This window comes from Narcine bancroftii, chromosome 4, assembly GCF_036971445.1.
Source record: "Narcine bancroftii isolate sNarBan1 chromosome 4, sNarBan1.hap1, whole genome shotgun sequence".
NCBI lineage: Eukaryota > Metazoa > Chordata > Chondrichthyes > Torpediniformes > Narcinidae > Narcine > Narcine bancroftii.
The window spans coordinates 279956538-279972046 of record NC_091472.1 but is presented as its reverse complement, the minus strand read 5'-3'; the positions used below and the strand labels follow the sequence as shown (position 1 = coordinate 279972046).

The 15509-nt window shown below is 39.6% G+C and overlaps 1 protein-coding gene and 1 long non-coding RNA gene across 2 annotated transcripts in view; one reads left to right on the top strand and one right to left on the bottom strand.

Annotated features, from left to right (window-relative positions):
* Window positions 1–15509, bottom strand: part of LOC138762009 (lactase/phlorizin hydrolase-like) — a 37914-nt gene that overhangs the window by 7572 nt on the left and 14833 nt on the right. Inside the window, exons 6-9 of the mRNA XM_069935136.1 lie at window positions 14764–14966; window positions 11006–11115; window positions 3508–3642; window positions 2311–2534 (exon numbers count right to left, since the gene is read on the bottom strand). Coding sequence (XP_069791237.1) covers window positions 2311–2534; window positions 3508–3642; window positions 11006–11115; window positions 14764–14966 — 672 coding nt within the window. The remainder of the gene's footprint in view (window positions 1–2310; window positions 2535–3507; window positions 3643–11005; window positions 11116–14763; window positions 14967–15509) is intronic.
* The window catches only part of LOC138762017 (uncharacterized), a 66151-nt gene continuing 54190 nt past the window's right edge, over window positions 3549–15509 (top strand). Inside the window, exons 1-2 of the long non-coding RNA XR_011356713.1 lie at window positions 3549–3836; window positions 10299–10605. This is a non-coding gene — a long non-coding RNA (uncharacterized lncRNA). The remainder of the gene's footprint in view (window positions 3837–10298; window positions 10606–15509) is intronic.

Sequence of the window (15509 nt, the reverse complement as noted above, 5' to 3'; positions counted from 1 at the left end):
GATTACTCCTCAGGAAGGTTCTTATTGGTTTCTGAGAGAAATTTGTTGCTCGACAGACACACACAAACTGATTCCTCCAATCAGTCACTTCAGTGTCTTGCTGAAGAAACTTGCCCCATCATGGGTTTTCCAAATGATAGCCTCTTCTTCCAGATCCTCTTGTTTCCCTTACTTCAGGAGAAACACTCTAGCCAGTCATTTCCTCTTGTAAAGACTACAAGGGTTTTGAACAGGCTGAAATCAGAACTCACAATCCGTCTTCAACAAGCCAGCCAGCTTGCCATTTTGCAGCCTCAACTGCTACTGTAGAACGGACTTCTCTCTCCCCAAAAGAGAAGCCACTTGTTTGTTTTTTCCTCTCTCTGCTTGTTAAAAACCATGACTTCTTACAGAGCTCAAAACCCAATCTTTGAAAGATCTTATCAGTATCTTTGAGCGGAGACTTTATTGCCCATACACAACAGATCAGCATTCTTCATTGCTTCTGCAAAGTCAACCGGAGCCTCAAAGTCTAGCTTCAGCAAAGCTCTTGCATTTTAAATAAGATGTCTTTTCTGAGTGTCACGCTGTTTGTGAAGTGACCTATACTAAACCCTAACAATCTATCTCTTTTAAAGACATATTTATCCATAACTATTCTAAAAAAATAACAACTGCAATGGACAAATGAACACTGATTAATTGGGCATTACCAGCCCCCCCACATCTCCATCGGGCACACAAAACTCAAAACGGTCAACCAGTTTACCTATCTCGGCTGCACCATTTCATCAGATGCAAGGATCGACAATGAGATAGACAACAGACTCGCCAAGGCAAATAGCGCCTTTGGAAGACTACACAAAAGAGTCTGGAAAAACAACCAACTGAAAAACCTCACAAAGATAAGCGTATACAGAGCCGTTGTCATACCCACACTCCTGTTCGGCTCCGAATCATGGGTCCTCTACCGGCACCACCTACGGCTCCTAGAACGCTTCCACCAGCGTTGTCTCCGCTCCATCCTCAACATCCATTGGAGCGCTTACACCCCTAACGTCGAAGTACTCGAGATGGCAGAGGTTGACAGCATCGAGTCCACGCTGCTGAAGATCCAGCTGCGCTGGATGGGTCACGTCTCCAGAATGGAGGACCATCGCCTTCCCAAGATCGTGTTATATGGCGAGCTCTCCACTGGCCACCGTGACAGAGGTGCACCAAAGAAAAGGTACAAGGACTGCCTAAAGAAATCTCTTGGTGCCTGCCACATTGACCACCGCCAGTGGGCTGATAACGCCTCAAACCGTGCATCTTGGCGCCTCACAGTTTGGCGGGCTGCAACCTCCTTTGAAGAAGACCGCAGAGCCCACCTCACTGACAAAAGGCAAAGGAGGAAAAACCCAACACCCAATCCAAACCAACAAATTTTCCCTTGCAACCGCTGCAATCGTGTCTGCCTGTCCCGCATCGGACTTGTCAGCCACAAACGAGCCTGCAGCTGACGTGGACTTTTTACCCCCTCCATAAATCTTCGTCCGCGAAGCCAAGCCAAAGACTATCACAGCATCTGTTTTCCACTGCTGTCTAATTCCCTCCATTCAGAAAGGTGAACTGATATGTAATATTCAAGACCATAACATCTATGACAATACGTACCGTAAAATGCTAAATATCTGACATCATGATCATTTGGAAATTTTGATGGTTTGGCATCTTGCTTACTCCCTGCTGTGGGGTATGACCGGACATCTAGAATGCAAGTGAGGCCAGTGTTTCCTCCTTCCTTTAAATTAATCAGTGCCATGGGAAAATCTATTCTACTGCTGTGTAGCATGTGAGAATTGAAATAAATAGTGTTTGAGTATCAATAGGGAGTAACAACTATAGTCCAAAAATTCTACCAAATTAGCAACATTTTTCTATCTGGATGTGTGTAGGTTTTAAATTTTGGTCTTGATTTTGAATTGACACTAACATCCTGCATCCATAAATATTCTTATCTGAAACATGGATGACATGAAAAAAACTTATTGAAAAATCTTCAATTTTATCTCAAAAATCTGTTGCTGGTATAAATGTACAAAATGTGTTCAAAATACAGCAAAGTGCTTTTGGTGGTAACCAAGTTTGCCTTGAGTAGTGGATTGGAATTAGGTGGGTGTTCCTGTGGGTTGGCAGTACATGTGGGATAAGGGACAATATATTTTTTTTAATCAGTTAGACCACTTGTACTTGAACTGGCGTAGTGGGCCAAGTATGTTTGTGAAAATGAAGAAGACTACAAAATTAGCAGAAAAGTTCAAAATGAGAATCAGAGATAAACACCCCTACCTTTTAAAACTTCATTTATGTAACCGCGATAATAATTGATCCTCCAGGTATCATTGAGACCTTGATCTCCATGCTCTGAAACACCATTTTCTGTGAGGTAAATTGGAGGATTATTGAACTCTTTTTTGATCCAGTTGAGAATTTTTCTATAACCCCATGGAGTTACTTTCAGCCAGAAAGATCCGGAGCGAAGCCAGCTGCGGTCTGTGGTTGTTCCAGTTCCCCTGGAAATAAAGGAAGTTTAATTTCACACAATGAAGAGTTCAACAGAAAGCATTAGAAATCTATCTTTGAGTAATTTTTAGGGTCACATTCCTATGAATGTACCCAACATTAAATTTACTGTATTCAATTTTCTTTTCTGGGGTAGAGAGAGTGGCATGGTCAGTGTAGTGGTTAGCGCAACGCTGTTATAGTACTAGTGATTAGGACCGGGGTTCGAATCTCACGTTGTCTGTATGGAGATTGTATTTTCTCTCCGAGTCTTCACGGGTTTTCCCTGAGGGCTCTGGTTTCCTCCCACCGTTCAAAATTGGTAGGCCAATTGGGAATAATTGGGTAGCCCAGCTGAAATGTCCGGTTACTGTGCTGTATGTCTAAATTTAAATTTGCATCCTTTGGGGCCCTACTCTAATTTAAATGAGGGGTATCCTGATGTCGCTGATCTGAATTAAGCGAGCCCAGAATATTGAATGAGCTGTCAGATAAAAGCAATAATGCTGAGAAAATGTGGAAGCTCAAAGAAAGGCAAAAAAAATTGGGAATTTTCTTTTCAATTAACTTAACTAAAGTTCAGGAAAGTGATAACTAAAGGGTGGCCTTTATAATGATTGTCTCTTGGATTCAGTGATGATGTTTATTATTCATTCTCCACTGATAATATAGAGGTTGGAAATTAATTGTCATGAGTGGTAGTGACGGAAAAAGGTGTTATTGATGTACGTCTGGCAATAGCAGCATATCAATAAAAGAAAGGAGGATTGAGGGAAACCAAGGGGTAAAAATTTGGAGAGGTAAACATTGCTATTTCTGTATAGTCATCGGATGGATGTGTAGGAGTAAATCTGTGTGAAGACAACTCATCAGAACTTTGTGGCAGAGGAGAGGAATTGAGGGTAGTATTGAAAATTATCATCAATCGAACCAATATTTAATTATATTAATGTATTATGCAAAACTTATTAGTTAAAACATTACCTGTCAGCATCATACATTGGCAAAATATTTCCAAAATTGGCAGTGAAAGCCAACACAGTGGTATAGTGGTTAAATCCCATATAATCGTAAGTTCCTTTGATTTTTTGTTTTTCAGATTCTGTGAATTCAGGGAGCCTGAGAAGATAATTTGATGAACAGTCAAGTAGCTCAAACCATACTTTTCATGCCAAATTCTACCACTCATACCTGCCATTGTGACAGATGCTTTCATTTAAGATAATTTTATATTGACTATTGGATTTGTCATAAAGTCAAAGAGGACCCAGAACCTGTTAATGGTACAAGTGTGACAAGACATGAACATTCAGGTAGCCCAGTCAAGCATGTTCAATGGACCACTGATATTATCCTGATTAGAGATTAGAGATTTTGAAATACCACTCTTTATTATTTGGTTGTTGCTCTTTACCTAACCCATTCCTAAATAATTCTAAGGAATTATTGTGCTAATGTTTAGAGTTGTTGACAATTTTGTTTTTGTGTTGTTGCTGTAGTAGGGACTATTAGAGGATACCTAACAATGAAAGAGGGATAGATGATTTTGAAAAAAAAAAGGCAGAGGGCAAGGATTGGTGTGTCAAGAGCAGTGTTTTTCCTCAGGGTTGTTTTAAATAGAAGCGGAGCACAAACCTCACCAATTGCTGAGTGTTAGGAGCTGTGCTTAGTTTAAATTGAAAGGGAGCATGAACCTCCATTATTGGTTGGACTCCATTGATACAGATAGAGCCAGCAGGAAATAAAAAGACATAAAGCTCAAGTGGTGCGGCCCAGAGTAGGCGTGGAGAGATTGGTGGGCAGAGGCTGAAGATGTACAGCAGATAAGGTCAGGTAACATCTCTTAATAATCACCCATAGCTAGCTGAGATGACAGCTAGGTCAGTGGTATACTCCAATCGTAGGATCTGATTAATCTCGGACAGCACAAATGTCCCTGATGACTACACCTGCAAGAAGTGCATCCAGCTTCAGCTCCTCCTAGACCATATTAGGATACTGGAGCTGCCAGCACAGAGTACACCTATGGCCATTCCCCTCAACAATAAGTATACTGTTCAGGGTACTGTTGGGGAGACAATATAACAGAGATAAATTGTAGTGGTCAGATCTCTGCCACAGAGTTTGGCCCTTTTACTTAGAAGAGAAGGTGGTGGGGGGGTGGTGTGTGGATGGAGAAGAGGAGATCTGTGATGATGGAGACTCTATAATTAGGGGAACAGATAGATGCTGTAGACAAGATTGATACTCCTGAATGGTATGTTGCCTCCCAGGTACCAGGGTGAAGGATTTAGGATGTCTCAGATCAAGTCCACAGCATTATTAAGCTGCATTCATACCAATGACATAGATAGGAAAAGGAAATATAGGGACCTGGGAAGGGAGCTCAAAAGCAGGACTTCAAGGGTGGTAATATCTGGATTGCTACCTGTACCATGGCCAGTGAGGGCAGAATTAGGACGTTATGGCAGATGAATGACCGGCTGAAGAGTTGGTGTATGAGACAGATTCGTGGATCACTGGGGTCTCTACTGGAAAAAAGAACAGTTGCACCTGAATGGGAGAGGGGAATAATATCCTGGGAGGCAGGTTTGTTAGAGCTGTTGGGTAGGGTTTAAGCTAGTATGGCATGGGAATAGGAACCAGAATGAGAGGGCAGTGAATAGGGCAGAAGCTATCCAAGTGGGTACACTGTGTAGCAAGATGGCAAGGAAGGATAGGCAGTCAATAGGGCAAAATTGCAAGTGTTAGATTAAGGATTTAACTTGGGGTACTTTGGAAACAAAATTGAAAAGGGTGATGAATACAGAACTGAAGGTCTTGTATATAAATACCCACAATATTATAAATAAGATTGATGATCTTGTAGCACAGCTGGAAGTTGGCAGGTATGAATTATACCCATCATTGTGTTGTGGCTGAATGAAGACTACAGCTGTAAACTAAATATCCTTGGATAAGCTGTGTATTGGAAGAACAGGAAGGTAGGCAGAGAGGATGAGGTAGTTCTGCTGGTTAAAAATGGAATTGAATCTTTGAAGAGAGGAGACATTGAATCAGAAGATATAGAGTCCCTGTTAATAGAATTAAGAAACTGTAAGGATAAAAAGACCTTGGTGGCAATAGTATACAAACTTCCAAACAGTAGCCAGGATATGACATGCAAACTATAGAGGGAGATAGAGAAGGCATGCAAAAGGGTATTGTTACAATAATCATGGGGATTTCAATATGCAGATTGATTAGGAAAATCAGGTTCCAAAGAGAAGGAATTCATAGAATGCATTCGGGATGGCTTCTTAGAACAGTTTGAGGATGAGCTGACCAGGTTAATGCATTTCTGGATTGGGTATTGTGTAATGAACCAGAGTTGATAATGGAGTCAAAGGTAAGGGATTATAACATGATAGAATTTTCCCTGCCGTTTGAGAGGAAGAAACTAAACTCAGATGTTACAGTATACCAGTGGAATCCATCCTTGGGCTCTGAAAGAAGCAGCTCTAGAGACTGTGGAGGCATTAGTAATGATTGTCCAAGAACCAACAGATTCTGACATGTTCCGGAGGACTGGAAAATTGCAAAGGTCACTGCTTTTTAATAAGGGAGGGAGGGAGGGAGCAGAAATGATCAGCCTAACATCAGTGGTTGGGAAGTTGTTGGAGCCGATTGTCAAGGATGAAGTTTCAGAAATCTTGGAAGTATATGACAAGATTAGACCAAAGTCAGCATGGTTTCCTTAAGGGAAAATCTTGCCTGACAAACCTACTGCAATTTTTTTTTAGGAAGCCACAAGCCGATGAGACAAAGGAGATGCAGTGGATGTTGAATATTTGGATTTTCAAAAAGCCTTTGAAAGGTGTCGCACGTAACATTGCTTCACAAAATGAGAGCCCATGGAATCACAGAAAAGTTGCCAGTGTGGGTAGAGGATTGGCTGATCGGCAGGAAACGGAGTGTTGAAAGAAAGAATCCTATTCTGGTTGGCCACCAGTTGCCAGTGGTGTTCTGCAAGGCTCAGTGTTCGGGTCTCTTCTTTTTACGTTGTATGATATTTATTTGGTTTGCAGATGATACAAAATTAGGTTGACAGGCAGTTGGTGATGAAAAAAACTGAGAAGCTGTAGAAATATTTTGATCAATGAGGACAGTGGTTCTCAACCAACCCCCACCCCCCCACCTCACATATCACCTTAAGTAATCCCTTAAAAACCATAGAGCACTTATGGCATAGAATGCCATAGGTGATCTGTGGTTAGTGGGGGATTACTTAAGGTGGCATGTGAGTGAAAAGAAAAAAAAATTGAGAACCACTGAATTAGGAGAATGGGCAAAGAAGTGGCAAATTAAATGTAATATTGGAAGGTGCATAGTCAGGCAACTATGGTAGAGGAACAAAAGCGCAGATGATATTTGGATGGGGAGAAAATTCAAAATTCAGAAGTGTAAAGGGACTTGGATGGCCTTGTCTCAGATATCCTAAAGGTTAACTTCCAGAATGAGTCAGTGGTGAAGTAGATGAATGCAATGTTGTCATATCTGGAGGAATGGGTTGTAAGAGCAGAGATGTAGTTTTGGGCTCCTTATTTAGGAGCCAAAATTAGCTGATGTTGGAGAGGCTCAGAGAGGATTCCCAAGAAAGATTCCTAGAATGAAAGGGTTAGCATATGAGGAATGTTTGACAGCTTTTGGACTGTACTCCTTGGAGTCAGAAGAATGAGGGGGTACCTCATAGAAACATTTCAAATGTTGAAAGGTCTGGACAGAGAAGATGTGGCAAAGTTGCTTACAAATAGGTCAAAAAGGCACAACTTCAGAATTGAAGGGTGCCCATTTAAAACCGAGATGCAGAGAAATTTATTTTGCCAGAGAGTGGTAAACCTCTGGAATTTGCTATCACATGTGGCTGTGGAGGCCAAATCATTGGGTGTATTGAAGGCAGAGATTGATAGATATCTGAATAGTCAAGATATCAAAGGTTATTGGGACAAAGCAAATGAGCAGGATTGAGTAGAAGAATGGATCATCACATGATGTAATGGCAGAGTGGCCTTGATGGGCCAAGTGGCCTACTTCTGTTCCTATAACTTATGGTTTTATGATCTTGTGGAATATCGGCCCATTACAATCAATCAACAGCATAGAATTGGCTGAATGGGTCACTGGGTATTGATGCTACATGCACAACTCTTCCAAATTGTTGGTCTATATCCTTTAACTAATCCATGAAACAACCCTCCAAATCTCCTGATAGTGCTGTGAGCACAGAAATCTGCTGGGTCCTGGCACAATTTCACTTTAAATTTCATCTAGAAAACTCTGTTCCCAAACACTTGAAAAGTGCATTGCCTGGAAAATTATTCTCACCTGGTGTATAATAGCAATATATTATTTTCTTTTGAAAATATATTTTATTGAATTTAACATATAAGCAAGAATACAAAATTGACAATTACATAATAATTCATTTGTATACAAGTAAGCACTCACAAAAAGAAGCCAATAAAAAAGTAGGTAAAACTACATCAATAATTGCTTCGAATACCTCACAATGATCTAGGAAACCATGTTAAACCCATTTGTTGAAATAACGTATAAAATAAAGGAAACAAAAATTAAAAATAAAACTAAATCTACCCCCTCCCTCTAATCAAGGTTACCTTATTAACAATAATTGTTAATTCTTCCACAATTTCATAAATTGAAACTTTCTTTCTCTAATATTGTATCTAATTTTCCCAAAACTTAAATAGGACATTATGTCATCTAACCATGTTTTCCTGAAATGCCGATATAAATTTATCTGAATCATGAGAAAAACCAAACAAAGCAATTGATGGCCAAGGTTCCAAATTAATCTTAAGAATCATTGATAAAGTTTGGAAAATGTCTTTCCAGAATCTCTCTAAATTTGGGAACTCCCAAAACGTATGGATCCGAGAATCTTAAAAAAACCCTTATCCATCTCACTGGATTTGGCTATTTCCACTTACATATGGCAGGGGAAAAAAACCCACATATAAATAAAGCCCATCTTCTAAAGGCCACATTAAATGGAGGATTATCACTTCCAGATTTTAGATTGTACTTTTGGGCGATTAGCAGATGTAATTTACTTTTATTATTACTTTTGGATAAGTCAGTGATTTGCCCCTCTTAGATAGAAATGGAATTGCACTTTTCCAAAAAAAAAACTCCAATATTGGCAATTTTAGGATCTTTTTTTCTTTACCATTTTTCTTTTCCAAATTAACACAATCCGTTAATGAGAAATAGGTTGAGAATTTGGCCTCAATTTATGAAATTCTTTGGAATTAATTGTTTTTCACTGGCCAGTCCTACTATAGATAACCATCTTTTTTAACCATCTTTGTTGGACGCAGGTTTCAAGGAATGGCATAGAATTGGCATTCAAAGTTTTCATTATCTCTTTATTCAATATAATTTTGCCTCTTTTGAACAATTATCAGCTAAATTTAATCTTCCCAATCGATACTTTTTTTAGATATTTACAAATTAGACATTTTGTTCAATCTAAGGTTTTGTATTTTTCGTAAATTTCCAACACTAATATTCTTGGTCTATTTTTTAATTTATGGTATTATTTTCATGGTGGATTAACATCATGTATTTATAATAATTTATTGGACTTTTGCCCTTTCTTATCTATGTATGTTTCAAATTGCCTTTTAAATGTTACAATTAACCCCACCCCTTCCTCTGGCACCTCTTTCCATATACCTATCACCAATCTCAGCCTGGACCCCCTACAGGTTGTAGCTCTTTAATCCGGCAATGTTGGGACCTGGCCATTGCCGGACCACAAAACACATAAATTGGCCCTAAGGGAACCCCCTATGTAAACATATCAAAGCTGGAACAAAGCTTAAAACAGGAACTATGGGTGGCATGGTTAGCATAGTCATTAGCTCAATGTCTTTATGGTGTCAGCGATTGGGACCGGGGTTTGAGCCCCATGCTGTCTGTAAGGAGTTTGTACTAAAGTCAGCAGACTCAAACATCCCAGACCACGAGAATCGCTGGACCAAAGAGCGCTGGAAAATAGAAGTGCAACCAGTACACTGTTTTAATGAAACCTAACGACAGCGGAATAAATAACAACCCAATCTTCTGATTAAATACTCAACGTTGAAACTTAACCAGCTTTTCAAGTATGTCCAGACTTATTGAGTACAGGTTCACCTGTAACAAATCATTTTTCTTTTGTTGGAAATGCTAGCAGAACCTATTGGACATTCCCTTTATTCTCTCTATACTTCTCTGCAATTTAAAACAAGTTAGATTTAAACTTCTTGTTTTTATCCAGATATTGATCCAATATGTGAGAAATGTAAATTTTTTTGAAGCAATATATTCTAATCTGTTTCCAAATTCAATTTTTCCAAGTATCGGAACAACTCATTAAAAACATGCTGCTGCTACAACTACTGTCTAACACATTTAGTATATTAGCCAGGAATGCATTTCAAGCCATAATGTATCTATATATATAGATTTTTTTTGCTTTGAAATTAACATTGAAATCATTTTATTGCTACAGCAATAACAATAAATTGTTAACAATAACAAAAAAAATGGTGCTGCTCCTGGAGTTGTAATGGCAGCATTGCCTATGGTGCAGACCTGAGGAGAGTGGAGACACTGCACTCCTCCACATGGTTCTACCACCTAGTCCATCGACTGACAGCTCCATACAGGCTTTAAATGGCCCGTTAAAGGAGCCGATGGTTGTTTATTTTAAAATCTTGTTATCCCAGGTCTGGGACCAAGATGGCAGCACCTGTGTCTGGCAGCAGCCTCCGGGGGAGTGGACGACTGATTCAGGGCCCCAGAAAATGGAAAGAACACTCCTCATTTCAGAAGAAGCAGAGGAGTTGATACTATGCAATGGTGACTACAGCGACAGGGCGGTGGCACACAAGTGAGGGGCTCTGCGGCTGAAGAGCACACAAGTCAAGGAACCCACGCTAGCTGTGGGCTGCTGGAGGCTGCAGCCAAAGGACTTACACCAAACTGTGGACTGCTGGAGAGTGGCTCGAAACTGGCTGAAGGGGAACCAGGCAGGTGAGTAAGTGCTGAGGGCACTGAGGCTTCCTGATCGTGTCAGAGATTTGGGTCAAGAATTTGGGTTGCTCATGGTTTCTTTGGACTGATGTCTGTGTGGCTTTGGGGGGGGGGGCAGTGGGGTGGTGTACGAGAGGAACACTTGATGGATGGTCATTGTAAGAGTCATTTGGCAATTTCTACTGATGCCAAATCTTTGTCTGCCTTATAGCATAATAAAGGGATCTTGAATCTTGATAAATACTCCTCACAACTTGATTCCCTATTACAGGATTTGAGTCATTTTCCTCAGTCAGCATTATTTTAATATAAAGCAATTTACTGAAATAATATCCAAAATATTATCTGGCTATTCATTACACTTTGGATACTTCATTCAATTAAAATGCTTATTTCTTACCGAGATTTGGCCAATCCTTGAGCCAAGCTCTTCTCTCTCACACGTGTTTTCATTACCTCATTGTAGTCACCATCTTTAAAAATCGGATATGCAAACCAACCGCCATAAAACTAAAGGGGAATAAAGAATGAAAGGACACTTTGGCAGTATTCAAATTCTTTGGGGGCAAAATTAGATTGAACATTGATGTGGGAATCACAATAGGTAATTTTTCTCTCCCCTTTCTTTATAATGAGGGCTACACAATATCTATGTGCTGTCTATTATTATATTGATGCAATGCAGCCAGCACTAACTATGCAATTTGTTAGTTATATGCATCAATACATTTATTTTGAAGCAATGTTTAAAGATGACATACATTTCTGAAATGACAATGCAACTTGGCTGTTGACATTGCTGGCATTTTAGGGGTTCTTTCAGAATGCACAGAATAGAACACACTCCAATGAGAATGAAAACAATCTAAGGGGTGAACCCACCATCTGTGGTTAACAAAATAAATTAAAAGTAATATCATAATTGGATGTAGTTATGCAAGATAGATCACAAGATTAGATAGAATATATAAAAAACAGCCAAGTATGACTAAAAGATTAAGGAAGGTAAAATTAGAGTATCAGATGCAGCTTGCCAGGAATTTTTTAAAAGATAAAAGTTAACAAAGGGCACATTAGACTAACAGAACATGACAAATGGGAGTAGCAGTAAGTAGAATATTTGGCCCTTCAAGATGCTCTAACAGTCATCTTAATGTCATTTTCCTGCTCTACTCCATCGACTGATTTCCTTTTTGGATAGAGATTTTCCACCCTCTGTGTAGTGAAACTTCTCCTCACCTTGTCTAAACTTATTCTAAGATTATATTCCTGGGTTTTAGATGCCTCAGAAATGCGAAACAAAATTAAATTAAGTGCTGTAACAGGCCCTTCTGGCCCATGAGCCTATGGCTCCCAAATAATCAATTAACTGACAAACCCGGTATGTTTTGAAAGCTTGGAGGAAACCAGAGCACCCAGAGGAAACCCACACAGACATGGGAGAATGAACAAACTCCTTATAGACAGCGCTGGATCCGAGCCCAGGTTGTTGGTGCTGACTCTTCCACGGGGAGCACAGTCCAAGACTTGTAAACTCACTTAGCTTGGGGGGGAGGGGGGATGGTACTAGTGGATGTTGGTACCTGCCAAACGAACATCAACATCCTCCATCCCTTGGACATTGCAGCCAAAAGTGCTGCTTTTATTGCATGGAGAGTCAATTGTTTGTATCAAGCTAGACTCTAGTGACGCTTAATGAATGCTAGTGACGAGGCGGAGGTGGATGGAGAGTTACTAACATGTGTCAAGCTAGACGCTAGTGACACTTGACACACTGGTGACAGGGAGGGGGTGGGTGGAGAGTTATTAGCGTGCATCAAGCTAGACACTAGTGATGCTTGACGCATGCTAGTGACGTGGCGGCAGAGAGTCTGATGGCATGTGATGGCCGAGAGCACAGAACCTCACTTGAAGAGCAATGCCTGCGAATACCCTCCCCCTTGGTGCCAACTCTGTCATACAGTATGGTAACAGGCCCATCCAGCCCATGGTTCCTCAATACCCCAATTAACCTGCAAACCCTGCATGTATAAAAAAACTAGCCATATCGGATCCAGATGAATAAATCCTGATTGCATTCCCTTGATGACAGGTTTATCTATTTTTAGTGGAGATATGCTTTACATGATATTCCCAGGGGTAGGCTTTCCAAGGCAGTTAATATGATTCAGGCTGGAGAATTAGAAAGAAGGAAATGGTTGATGAATTTAACTGGAGCATTCATCAATCTTCATGAGGATGTAAGTAACATCCTAGAAGTAACTGTAAATCCAGAATTGGAAGGTAGGGAATAATGCTGGAAAATTGCAATCATTGGTTTCAGTGGTAGTCAGTTCATCAACAGGCTGATGAGTTCTTGGTTACTGATGACCTTTGTCCTGAGGCCTTAAAAGAAATGGCTGATGTGTTGGGTTAAATCTTCCAAAATTCCTTAAATTTGGGGATAAATATCATTACTGGAGAATGCAAATATGATCCCTGTAAGCATAACTGAATGGTGACAGAAAGCAGGATACTATGAGCTAGTTAACTTGACATCTGTCATGAATCAAATATTAGAAAATAATGCTAAAAGGCATTATAGCAAGCATTTAGAAAAATCATTTGGGCAAAGTTGATATGGTTTTGTGACAGTCTTTGAAGAAAAATAAGCTGTGGATAAATGGAAACTGGTGGATACATTTGATAAGGCACCACATCAAAGATGAGTGTGGAGAACAATAACTGGTGGTGTAGGACATAATATGTTCACATGGATAAAAATTAACTGGCTAACAGAAATGGGTATAGATAGGTCATTTTCTGGTTGGCAACATATGACATGTCATGTACAACAAGGAATGGTCCTGGGCCTCAACTTTCTACAAATTATATAAATGACAGATGAAGAGTATTGAAGGCATGGTTGCAAAATCAGCTGATAATTAAGTTGTGAAGTGGGCAGGAGAGGTCAACAAAAGGATGAAGATGGGTTAAGTGAGTGGATAAAGATCTGGCCAATGGAATGTGATGTGGGAAATTTTTGTCAGCAAAAGTAAAAAGCATGTTGATAGTCTACAATCCTCTGTAATGCAGAGAGAACTGGGTCTCCTACAACATGATTCACAAAAGTAATTTGGAAAGCTAACAATGTTATTTGCTATGAGAAAAATCGAAGTACGGGTGTAGCCCACTTTACAAAACTAGAGCGTTCCTATAAAACCTTTCATAAGCTGAAATGGCATAAAGCAAGACCCATTTACTACTATAGGAGGCTATTTTTGTAAAATTGAAAATCCATTCAAATCCTTTCATAAAAGTGAACACATCTTGGTAAAAGCGAATGTTCACTATTTCGAGTATTCATAGAGCGGGATATACCTGTAATGCTCCTCTCTTTCACCATGCAGATTCCAGTCATTCAAAAAGGCAGTGAGTTTACTGCCTCCTTTTGGAAATGCTGGTCCTTCCAAGATCACTCACATTCTGTCTCCTTTCTTCAGATTTCAATTATTGTTTCAAATTAATGTGTCTACATTTTCATTCTATCACAGTTCTCTCTCATGTCATATTTTGCCTTCTGTAGCTAAATTGATCATGAACTTGTTATTGAACTTCCTGGCAGACAGTGGTGCTCATTGATTTTTTTTTAATGATTGATTATACAGATACACAGTTGCTTCTATGGGTCTTAACCCCTTCTGTCAATGTTTTTAGTATTTTTTGGATTGACATTAATTTGAATGGAGAGGATCTTATACTGTCTGTCCAAGTGCAATTGCAACAGCTTCCTTCTGATCCAATTATATGGTCAAGAGTACTTAAAACCAGAAAGAGATTGTTTATTTTTTTCTCTTTTAAGTAATAGGGCATAGTGGTTAGCTCAACACTATTCCAGCGCCAGTAACCCGGGTTTGAATCCAGTGCTGTCTGTAAGGAGTTTGTACATTCTTCCTGTGATCCATATTGTTTCCTTTAGGTGCTCTGATTTCCTCCCACTCTCCAAAAATGTACGAGGTTTATCAGTTAATTGGTGTATTTGGGTGACATAGGCTCTTGGGCAGGAAGGGTCTGTTACCCTGCTGTATCACTAAATTTTTTTTTTAATTAAACCATTCTGTCCAGTTTATTTACCCAATTAAGATGCAAACTAATACTGTACTATCTTTTCTTTCTTACCATCAAATGTCTATTTGCTGCATCAATATCTTCTTGTTTGTAAGGGTTCCGTGGTTCAACCCAGTCAGAGTTTATTGTTATGGATATCAAACCTTTCTGCTGTGATCTGTACGTTTCATTGTACAGGTGCCAAACCTCTGCATGAGCTTTGATTAGATTGTGAGCAACAACATAAGGAGCTGTGCCCAATCTTGTACCAATGCCTAGAAACATGAAAAAATGATTCTCTAATTAAAATTGCTTGAAGTAACTGAGAATGCTGGGTTATGGCTGCACGTTGCATTCTTGAATGCAAAGACCTGAAATTACAGAAACCAGAATAAATTATTCCAAAATATGTTCATTGTGTGTGAAGATGAATTTTTTTATACAAAAAACTGTGGCGATGAGACTTGAGAGTCCTCAACAGAATTTTTAGACTAGATCAGCCATTTTCCACTTTTTTTTGGCTATCCCCCACCAGGACTTTGGTCAAAGTTTATGGGCCCCCTTCCCCGTGAAGCAGTCAAGTTTTGGTTTCTTCCATAATCCTCTTCTACTGACTGCATTTAAAAAAATCAAATATATTTATGTTACGCGAGATGAAAAGAAAACAAGGCTTTTACTTTAATGTGCTGTGCCCCCCCCCCCCCTCAGGGGGCAGTAGGGCCCCTTTTGAGAATGGCTGATTTAGATAATTATCATAATGAAGGCTGTTAGTAATTTTTTTTCAAAAATTGCTTTTATGTGGGTTTGAAAGCAATTTG